The 11,606-nt window shown below is 29.6% G+C and overlaps 2 protein-coding genes across 2 annotated transcripts; one reads left to right on the top strand and one right to left on the bottom strand.

Annotated features, from left to right (window-relative positions):
- Positions 1-391: 391 nt before the first annotated feature.
- Positions 392-3,608, bottom strand: LOC123301072 (retinol-binding protein pinta-like). The gene is made up of 5 exons (XM_044883801.1): positions 3,476-3,608; positions 2,893-3,064; positions 2,266-2,515; positions 1,162-1,375; positions 392-636 (listed from the first exon to the last, which is right to left on the bottom strand). Exons 1-5 carry the CDS (start codon positions 3,606-3,608, stop codon positions 485-487), a joined length of 921 nt encoding a protein of 306 aa, XP_044739736.1. The 3' UTR covers positions 392-484.
- A 2,737-nt stretch (positions 3,609-6,345) lies between these two features.
- LOC123300207 (uncharacterized protein K02A2.6-like) lies at positions 6,346-11,164 on the top strand. The gene is made up of 2 exons (XM_044882734.1): positions 6,346-6,639; positions 9,939-11,164. Exons 1-2 carry the CDS (start codon positions 6,393-6,395, stop codon positions 10,676-10,678), a joined length of 987 nt encoding a protein of 328 aa, XP_044738669.1. The 5' UTR covers positions 6,346-6,392; the 3' UTR covers positions 10,679-11,164.
- The last annotated feature ends 442 nt before the right edge of the window (positions 11,165-11,606 follow it).

Genomic DNA, 11,606 nt, shown 5'->3' with positions numbered 1-11,606 from the left:
TTTGGGCAATGAATTTTGATTTTGCTTAGGTATTCCAGGCCTTGTGAGACTAACACCAAAATTTAGTTGTTTATAAGGTACAGAGCTGGATTCATTTTCGGAGGCACAATAGACAAGTAACTCTTGGTGGACCTTCTAGCGGCTATATGAATTATCACTATTACTTGTATGATAACTAGCAAAACTTCCACACGCACAACTCGTTGTTAGCTCGCGTCTTTAGGTATGTGCCAAAATTAGTCAAGCGAAAAGACATTTAGTTTAACCTTAAATATAAGTAGCATTAGAAGGTCAAGAGAAGAAACTGTAGCCCAAACAGTTCCGTGAACATAAAAATGCAAACACGCCAGAGAAAAAAATTTAATGTATTTATTAACATAATAATTAAATATAAAAAAACAATTTTTTACTGTTTAGTGTAAGAAACGATACATCGGTAATTAGTTGAAATAAATCCACAAATAATACTTTTTGAGTGTAAATATTAGTCAACATCTAATTTTTTAAATGATCCATGCATTGATCCAAAATATTCATCATCATTTAATTTGTCAATTCGTTTTGATTCGTCTGTGCGCATTTTAGACAGTTCTATTAAATTATCACGATTTTTTCTTAATACATCATACCACTCATCTAAAAAATATAATAATAAAAAAATTTGAATAATAATCATATTTTATACGAGTGAATTTTGCAATAAAATTTCCCACAGTTAAAAGCAAACTTTATATCAGGTGTTAAAAATTAGCATGTATTTTATTATGGAAACGTTAGAAAAAAATTTTTAAATATTAATAATACAGAAATTCGTAGTTTTGCTTGTATTTAATTCGGATATATCTTTGCTAAGAGAAATACAATGCATTTCAATTTAAATTATTGAGGCGACACATTAATTCGGGGCGGTTTACTGTTGTTACACGTTTTTAAATGAAGTAAAATATGTTTATGAAAGTTTTTTACACTTCCTTCTCTTATCGAATTTCAAATAAATATTGCAAAGTTTTCATTGGCACTGGTTCCAAAAAACCACTCGGCTACAACTTTCTATTCTATTAATTCCTAGTATTCATGTATTCAATTGTCTTATTCTTGACTTTATTCAATGACAAAATATCAACAAACAATTTTTAAGAAAATCATAAGTGAAATAAATACCTGTTAGTGTTTGCAATTCAGGTAAATCTCCACCCACATCTTTCGGTAACAATTCTTTTGGGACGAATTTATGTAATGATTCTAAGTCATAATGTAAATGAATGCGTTCATATAATTTTGGCTTCATTAAAGCTTTTAATATGCCCATAATAAACATTCCAGCTGGATGTGGGTGTAGAAAATGTAGTCCAGCAAGCCGTAGACTATAACCTTTCTGCAAAATGAAAATTATTGAATATACACTGAAAATTTGTTAAAGAGAAAATGGAATTCGATCAAATATTCTGAAACATCTAGGATTTGTTAGTTCTTGAAGAAAAGAAAAAATAGCTTAAAAATTCTTAATTCTTAAGATACTTTAATCAGAAAACTAAACAGACTCATTATATATAGGGTGGACCATTTTAATCTATACATCTAAATATCTCGTTTTGTAGTTAACCAATACGAAAATAACTTAAACAAAAGTCACAGGGTTTGTTGGTGGTCATCATGTCCTGATATCAGATTGGTTTAGTTTTTCGTGTGTCTTTAATAGCCAATTTAGATCCTAAACCGTAAGAGATAAAATAACACTTTAAAGTACAAAGTTGATCCTCATAAATAAGCTAACAATTGTTCAATACATCTTTTCGAAAAACTTTAGCTTTCGGAAGAAATGCGACTTAAGGATATGTCACTATTGCATTTAATCGAAAGAAAACATGCTAAATAGTAAAATGATTTAGCCAAAAGTTGTCAAAGGCTCAAGGGCAATAGAGGACATTCGACGGTGTCCATGACTTTGACCTACAATTATCGATAAATTTTAAGCCTATTTTCTTTCGATTAAATTCAATAATGTCATATTTTTAAGTTGCAAGTTCCCTTTTATGAGACTAGGAACAACAATCTGCAACAAAATAATGTAGTTCCATTTAACAAAGCGAATTCGATCCCTGTTTGACGACTTGTACAAAAAACTGAATATTGTATTTTCATTTCCTCTAAAAATGAGTTGCTTTCATGTTTTTGATTTTTCATTCCGTTTTTGAAATACAAGAGAAGAAAATTTTTAAAAAGTCAACCTGTTATATGTTTATAATTTTTGATTTTAATACTTACAAGATTAACATCCAAACATTTTTTTAGCAAAGTTGGTGTTGTTTGCTTGAACAAGTTCAAATTAGCTCTTGAACTGTCAATAATACAAATTTCTCCTGTGTTTCGATCATATGGGATTCGACTTTCAAGAGACATTACATATATTTTAAAATACGTAAATAAATCAAAATTGTCACCCAATTTATCTGTTAAATCAAAGTACGTGATACGATTTAAGTCCTTTGTAAGTTGTGGAAGTGGTACACATCGACTAAAAACAATAAATTAAAAGTAGATTTTTATTAAAGTTTACTTTTCGCTACTATATTTAAGGTATTTATATCGGAGTGAAAAAGAACACGATGTATTAGAAAGAGAAAAAAAGCTGTTCCTGTGGATGTATCGCTGCTTGAACAATGCACTTCTGGATTAAATAGGTGATACAAATACATTAAAAAAAATTCGATAAAGCAGAACTATCCGTTTTGCTTTCAAAGTATGCAGTTTATTAATTCTTCCCAAATATTTCTTTATCAATTCTTACTCCCTCAACGATAGAAATTCCATTCGCATGAGATTTTCGTATAATAATAAAGGTTTGTACGATGAACTTGCGTTGAGAAGATATAATATTAAATATATAATTACTATTCTGTGAAGGCTTTTTCCATTTCAGGACTACATGGATCCCAGTTATCAAAATAATCTGGATAAACATTTCGATACATATAACATAAATCTAAATTTTTTTTTGTTTTTTCAATAGAAAATTTATTAAATACGAGAAATGCTTCCACTTTTTTTCTGAATTCATTTTCATCTAAAAATAAAAAAATTATGTATTTCAGTTATGCATTTTTAATCTATCGGGCACTGAAATTTTCGGAATTACGGTTATACGAGCACTAAGAATCTAGATATAAACTATAGAAAATATAAAAATATGAAAATTCAAAACATGCTTAGAAGCGTTACTAATTTCTAAGAATGTTTGACAATTTTTTTAATATTTTGGAGAAATTTCTATGAAGAAATAATTTTCAGCATTTAATTATTTTTGCAAATAGAATTAAGTTCCAAATAACGGACCTTACGAACTCAGAGGATCTTATATGCATCTCTTTTCATGTCGAATTGTAAAAGTGCAAATTTTTTATATTTCAGTTTAACGATAGCAGTTAAAATTAAAAAAAAATTGAATTGTTAAAATATTTATTTTAAGAAAGTATACCTTTAATTTTTGGAAAATGCGCTTGTTTTTCCAAAGATGCTAGAACTATATTCACGTCACTTTCAACATCTTTTTCACTTTTGTTATAATACTTTAAAACACTTGTTCGTTGTGATTCTAAAGCTTTATCCATGTCTTAATGCTTATAAAAAGACAAATATAGAAACTAAAAGCTATTCTTGTTCTGATATGCACTGAACCGGCAATGTTATTTTTATTTATAAAATTTTTTAATTGACCTTCATAATCCATCTTATTACCCGAATTTTTTTTGGTCAAAAATTAATTAATTCGCTTATTAATTAAATAATATATGATAATTAGGTTTTGTTCAAAGTATTCTATTCATCTAGGTACTTTTCTTAACATTATTCTACTTATTTCCGAAGTTGTGAAATTTAATTTCACAAATTAATCCAAAAATATTCAGGGATAGTCAATATGTTTCTTTAGAAAAAACTTTCTATAACGCTACTTATAATGAAGTTTATAAAGGGAGGTATCATAATTAGATGTTATCACAGTTTCAGGATTCTACGGATAATCAGTTTAAAGTCATTTGTGTATAAATTTTTTTCGATATTCTCGTATAATCTCTATGGGTAAGAAAGCCCACAACAGAAGATGCAAAACCAGGATATTTATAAATTTTAAAATAAAGAGGTTTTAGGATCTAGTTCCTACATATAATGATGAATCATGGAAGGACAATAAGAATAATCAATATATTTTTTTGAAATCAACTTTCTGAGGATAATTGGTTGTTACTGTAACCAAAGTAATCACGGATCTAGTTAATCTGTATCAGATCAATAAAAAATAAGAATTACCAATCCGTAACAAAGTCAATATATATTTTAATCCTTATTTAAAAATATCAGAATTGTATTATTAATCTAAAATCTATATATACAAGAATGGAAGCTGACTGATCCTAAATTTTGTACACACGTATCTTAAGTAACGTAAGTGAGCACAAGGAAGATGAATTTTTGGAAATTCATCCCCTGAGGGTCTCAAAAGGGGATGAAACTCGGTGGATGGAGTTATTTTGATCCAAAAAGTATAAAAATTAGGTTAATTTAATGATTGGGTGCAGAGTTTCTGAGATATCGCAATATTTGGATCGATTTTAGTCCGTATCTCAAAAACTAATCGATCAGTCGTCAAATGCAGCCGATTTTTGTTTTTTTTGGGTCAAAATTACCTTATATACTGAGTTTTATCAAAATTAGAGATAAAATTAATTTCTGGATTTTTTAAAATTTATTAAAGGGTACTCTCTCTTACTTCAATCATTGAGATTATTTTTTTTTTTGTTAATAAAGGGTACTTGATTTTTTTCTTTTAACCAAGCGACTGTTTTCGAAACAAGGATATAAAAACAAATTTTGTTAGACAAGGATGAGACTATCTTCTCACCTTCTCTTGCGAGATGTTATCGCAAATTTTTTGAAGAGAACCACTCTCTTTTGCATGGAAATTTTGTCGAGTCAACTGCTCATCATTAAACTTGAGATGTATTAAATTTTGTTTGGATTTTTATTTGCCTAAAGTTTGGGAGACGGTCCGCTATGTGGTTTCATCTATTTAAAAGGAAAAAGTCAGGTATTTTTTGAATCAAATAATGTAAGACAAGGTAATATTTTCTTTTTAATACAAAATAGTAATTATAATATAATTTAATAATTATACAATTATATGTAGATGATGTTTTTTTTTTAATTTAGGGTCGTTTTTGTTGCTTTGGGCAAATCAATATTAATTTAAAAAAAAAGGGGTTTTCTAAGTTGCCTGTGTTTTGAACTTGACTTGATAAATTTGTTGTTTCCATTGTTTTAATGTATTATGAAGAATCTTTCATGATCCTTCCAAACATGGACACTATGCTCCTCATGGCAGTATTTTTTGAGTGTCAGTTAATCCATTTTGAATTATTTAACGGTTTATTCACAGTAATTTAATATTTTGTATATTTTTATATTTTTCCAAAGTATACACTGTTCTGTGGTACAAACCTTTTAGGTTAATTAATTTTTGATACCTCTAAACATAAAAAGTATCACTAACTGTGGTGACATTTTGTTTGAATGTATTATTTTCTACATTTTTATTTATTTTTCTTGAAAACAGTGGAAGTACGGTTTATCACTTCAATTTTCAAAATACTACGCATATTTTTCAATTGATTTGACATTTGATGTTCATAGAGGTATTTTAAAAAAAATAATAGACTTATATATATTTATTGGCAGAATTATGCTTAAAGTATTGTACGAGAGTTTATTTTCAAAATGATAATAAATTTTCTATTGTGATAAAGATAGATTTTTTTTTGTATGTAGTGATAATAAACTATTTGTAATAATAGTATTTATATTTGTAATAGTATTTTTGATGTAATAATAGTAAGACTGTTTAATTCAGATTTTTGAAGTTATTAAATAAGACTGAACTTTTTATGATATTTTTTTTTTTGATCATTCCCTGATTGACAGGATTTCAGGAACGCATAGACAGCCTAAAACGATCTACTTAATTCAAGGGCCCAGCATCTCTCCATATTTTTGAGTTTTAAAATATATTTTCACATTCTAATAAAATCCTTTTATGTAATATAATTTTATATTATATTTTGAAATTTTATTTTCATAAAATATAATTTTCACAGATTTTCAAATTTATTAAATAATATTATTTTTTTATTATATTTTTAATTTTATTTTCACATGGTAGCAAGTAAAAAGGCTTCATGTAATTTCCTTTCATTAAAGTTATCTTGTCAATTGGGAATTAAATCAAACTCTATTATATCTTTTATTTATTAATAATATTTATTTACAGATTTAATATATATATTTTTTTTTACATATTTGGTCAAATATTTCTATCTGTCTTTACATTTTATTAAAACACCATGCCAACGACAAGAAGAGGTGCTGATACTGCTGGCACTCCGCAACCTTTACCAGGTGGTCAAGGTGGTAATCAACCAGGTCCTTCACCAACACGGGATGACTTGTTCACAACACCAAGTGCTGCGTCAGCAATCAACATAGCAGCAATTTCGACTCAAGTGGCGGCTACATCGCACATACTGAATACTTCGGCAAACCAAATGACAGTGATGCAAGACCAAATTCTTCAACAAAATTCACAGATAAGTCTATTAACTCAAACTTTATCCAATTTAACGATCAGTTTATCAAACAATGCTTTACCTTTAAGACCAGACCAAGCTACTCATCAAACTAATTTTTTTGCTAAGCCGAGTATTGACTCGTTCATTAATAAAGTTACTATTCTAGATATATCGATTCCAGAAAAAGTTGTGGAATTCATAGTTGATACACAACATTTAATCGACATTAATTTTTTACCGTTAGAAATGCTCTTAAAATCATTAATAAATAGATGTGCGTTAAATGCACAAGCTTTCTGGGCATCTTGCATAGCTCGTTCATTAGACTGGGAAGCAATTAAAAACAACTTACTCGAAATTTATATCCCACCTTTGACGAGGCAACTATTGGTTGATAAACTGGTACGGCGAACTCAACCTGATACAGAAAAGTTCTCCACTTTTGCTGCATCCATTATAAAATTCAGTAAAATACTACTAAAAGAATTATCTGAAGCACAGATAATTGAAATTATTTTTGCTCATGCCAATACGGCTATCTTGACAATTATGGGTTTAAATCAAATACCCGAAACTTATAATGATTTGTCAAGGCTGATCACAAAAATGGAAGAAATTCAATCTAGAATGTTGCCACCAATTCAAATTGCAAATGCTTCAACTCAACAAAAAACTAATTCTACAAACAAATACTTTTGTACATATTGCAAAGGCACTAATCACGATTTTAGGCATTGTTTTAAACGGATCAACAAAGATAATGGATCACCAAATATTTCAAAACCAAAAAACTAATAATAGACCCTAAATTTTATTTATTTAATTTAAATTTAAATTCATCTTCTTTACCTTTACAAACTATTTTTATTCTAGGTTATCCCATTTTAACACTGTTTGATTCAGGGGCTTCTATTAACGCGATTAAAACCGCAACCCTAAAAAAATTACAACTTATTGATAAAAATATAATCACTAAATCAACTAATAAAACAATTTCATTACCTGGTAATAATTTTTTAAAATGTTCCTATTTGGTCAATCTACACTTTAAAATTGACAAATTCTCTTGGAACCAAAACTTTTACATTATCGACAGTCTCCCCTTTGACGCGATTTTGGGTGTTACATCGCTAAAACATTGTAATATTATTCTCGATTTTTTCAAATCAGTTATTAAATTTTATTTTGAACCTAATATCGAAATTCCCTTTGCTGGTTTTAACAGTAATAATCGAATTATTAACACGATTTGTGAAGCCAAAATTAATATGAGTGCCAAACAAACTAAAATGTTAGATTCTTTAATAAAAAAATATAAATGTATTTTTTCAGAAATCCCTGGCCTTGCTAAGGATTATGAATATAAAATTAAGTTGAAAGATAACATTCCGGTTTGTAAAGCACCATATTATTTAGCACCTGATAAAGCTAAACTTTTGGATCAACATATACAGCAGCTAGTGAAACAAGGAATTCTTTCTGTTTCAAATTCAAATTATAGCTCACCTGTATTTTTTGTTAAAAAAAAAGATGACTCTTATCGTTTAGTCGCAGATTACAGATTCCTTAACAAACATATCGAATTTGATCCAATGAGTTCAGCTAATATTAACCATATCTTTGCCAGTTTAGGTAATTCGAAGGTTTTCACGCTTTTGGACATGAAAAGCGCGTTTCACCAAATTAAATTGTCAGAGGACACGAAACATGTTACTGCAATCGTCACGCAATACGGTACTTGGCATTATAATCGCTGCCCTTTCGGTTTATCTGTCTCAAGCCAGGCCTTATCAAGATTTTTGAACTCTAGTTTAGCCGAATTTCGGCATAATTTTTTTTTAATATATTATGATGACTTGATTGTTCATTCTTCGGACGTCGAATCTCATCTAAATCATTTAAATTTGTTATTCACTAAAATTAAAACACTCGGTATCACAATTAATTTAGACAAAGCTCGTTTCTGCATGTCTAGAGTACGTTTACTAGGTAGCGTTATATCCGCTGAAGGTCGTTTTATTGACCCTTTAAAAGTTCAGGCTATTAATGAAATGCCTATACCTAAAAACGTTAAAGAAGTTATGAGGCTCGTAGGAGCGGCTGCGTTTTATGCCAGATATATTCCTATGTTCAGTCAGATTGTAGCACCACTGAATGATTTAAAGAAAAAGAACATCAAATTCAAAATTACGAATGTGCATCTGGAAGCTATTTCAACACTAAAAAAAGCTCTAACTAATGCTCCAGTTTTAAAACATCCGGATTTTGAAAGAACTTTTGTGTTACAAACTGACGGTTCATCGACTGGACTGGGGGCAGTTTTACTTCAGAAATATGAGGATGGTTTACATCCAATTATGTACTGCTCTAGAAAATTGAATTCTGCAGAATTAAGGTATAATAGTCACGAGTTGGAAATGTTAGCAGTTATAACCGCTTTAGATAAATTTAAAGATTTTTTAACAGATCGCCACTTCATTCTCCAAACTGATTGTCGTTCTCTTCTTTGGATATTTAATACACCAAATAAATTCAATAAGCTGTCCAGGTGGATTCTTAAAATATCCCGATATGATTTCACTCCGGAACATATCAAAGGAGAGCATAATAAAATGGCGGATTTCCTCTCTAGACTATACGAATCAAATGATACAATAGTGAATAGCGAGAATAAATTAGAGCAAGAATCAAATGATAAATTTGTTAAAATTAAAGAATTGCATAGCGCGGACCCAGGTTATGCAATTCTAATTAAAAAGATAACCTCTTCTCTGGATTCATCTGATTTAGATTTGCTTAGTGAACAAATTCGGAATGATGTTCAATTGGACTCTTTGAACGTTATAAACAATACGAATTTTGATTTTCTATCCATCAAACAAGAACAACGAAATTCACCTGAATGTGAAATCATTTATCGCAACCTTAAGGCTAAGATGAATGTCCCTAATTTTTGCATCAAGGATGGATTAGTTTTCAAACTTGTGGGTAGGAATCACCTAAAACGAATTTTATTACCCGAGTCATTATTGAATTATGTGTTGAGATATTTTCACGACTCTAAATATGCAGCGCATTGTTCGGTTATTAAAACGTTCCGTGAAATTAGTAAAATCTTTTATTATAAAAACTTGTATGCAAAGGTTAGGGATTATGTCAGAACCTGTAAAGTCTGTCAGGCGATTAGACCTTATACACGTAATGATAAGGTCCAATTGAGCAGTTCCATTCCCGAATTTACCTTTCATACTCTTTACGTTGACTTTATCGGTCCTATTATTAAATCTCCCGAAAATTACAAATATATTTTTTCTGTTGTAGATGGGTACAGTAAATACGCTTTTGCATATCCGTGCAAGAAACAGACGACGGATACGGCTATTTCGATGATGCAGAAGATATTTCTACAAAATGGATACGCAACGGTGGTGGTATCTGACAACGGTCCTGCGTTTTCGTCTGTGAAATGGAAGACCTTCCTATTCAACAATGGAATCAGAGCGTCCTATTGTTCGAGTTATACGCCATCATCCAACAAAAGCGAATGTCTTAATAAGCAAATTAAGTACAACCTGGGGTGCATTCTTAAAGAGTATTCGATTCAACACAAAAATTGGTCGAAATTTCTCAACTTTGTAATATTTAACTACAACAATTCATTTAAGAATACTATAAACACTACACCAGCAGAAGTTTATTTCGGAAGAAAATTAATAACGCCATTTATTATCATCAACGAGCTAACAAATTTAGTCACAAGCTCTGTTAAACCGTCGCAACAGCAAATTAACGATGCATTAAAACTCGCCCATCAACAACGTCTTAACAGAACTTTGAACAGACCATCAGTTTCAAAGTACAGAATTGGACAATTGGTGATGGTTAAAAATTTGGCGCCGAACATCAACAAAAATAAATCAGCCAAATTTACAGCGAAATACAACGGACCGTATAAGATACAGAAATTCACATCTCCAACATCGGTTAGATTAAAACCCACTAACAGCAATAAGTCAACTTTTGGAATGTCAATCTACAATCTTCGGCCATATTATAAATGAGGTCATCATCGAAGTGGTTGTATTCGTTGACGGGTAATTTCTCATATTTCTAGTTTTCTAACTGCCTTATTTCACTAAGCTAATTTAATTTCTATTTAGTTTCATTAATAATTAGCATCTCGCTAATTTTTTTTTTGCCCCCTGGGGTGAGATTATTTTTTTTTTTGTTAATAAAGGGTACTTGATTTTTTTCTTTTAACCAAGCGACTGTTTTCGAAACAAGGATATAAAAACAAATTTTGTTAGACAAGGATGAGACTATCTTCTCACCTTCTCTTGCGAGATGTTATCGCAAATTTTTTGAAGAGAACCACTCTCTTTTGCATGGAAATTTTGTCGAGTCAACTGCTCATCATTAAACTTGAGATGTATTAAATTTTGTTTGGATTTTTATTTGCCTAAAGTTTGGGAGACGGTCCGCTATGTGGTTTCATCTATTTAAAAGGAAAAAGTCAGGTATTTTTTGAATCAAATAATGTAACACAAGGTAATATTTTCTTTTTAATACAAAATAGTAATTATAATATAATTTAATAATTATACAATTATATGTAGATGATGTTTTTTTTTTAATTTAGGGTCGTTTTTGTTGCTTTGGGCAAATCAATATTAATTTAAAAAAAAAGGGGTTTTCTAAGTTGCCTGTGTTTTGAACTTGACTTGATAAATTTGTTGTTTCCATTGTTTTAATGTATTATGAAGAATCTTTCATGATCCTTCCAAACATGGACACTATGCTCCTCATGGCAGTATTTTTTGAGTGTCAGTTAATCCATTTTGAATTATTTAACGGTTTATTCACAGTAATTTAATATTTTGTATATTTTTATATTTTTCCAAAGTATACACTGTTCTGTGGTACAAACCTTTTAGGTTAATTAATTTTTGATACCTCTAAACATAAAAAGTATCACTAACTGTGGTGACA

The sequence above is a fragment of the Chrysoperla carnea genome, chromosome 5 (genome assembly GCF_905475395.1).
Source record: "Chrysoperla carnea chromosome 5, inChrCarn1.1, whole genome shotgun sequence".
Taxonomy (NCBI): domain Eukaryota; kingdom Metazoa; phylum Arthropoda; class Insecta; order Neuroptera; family Chrysopidae; genus Chrysoperla; species Chrysoperla carnea.
The sequence above is the reverse complement of the archived record's forward strand: the minus strand, read 5'-3'. Positions and strand labels throughout refer to the sequence as shown.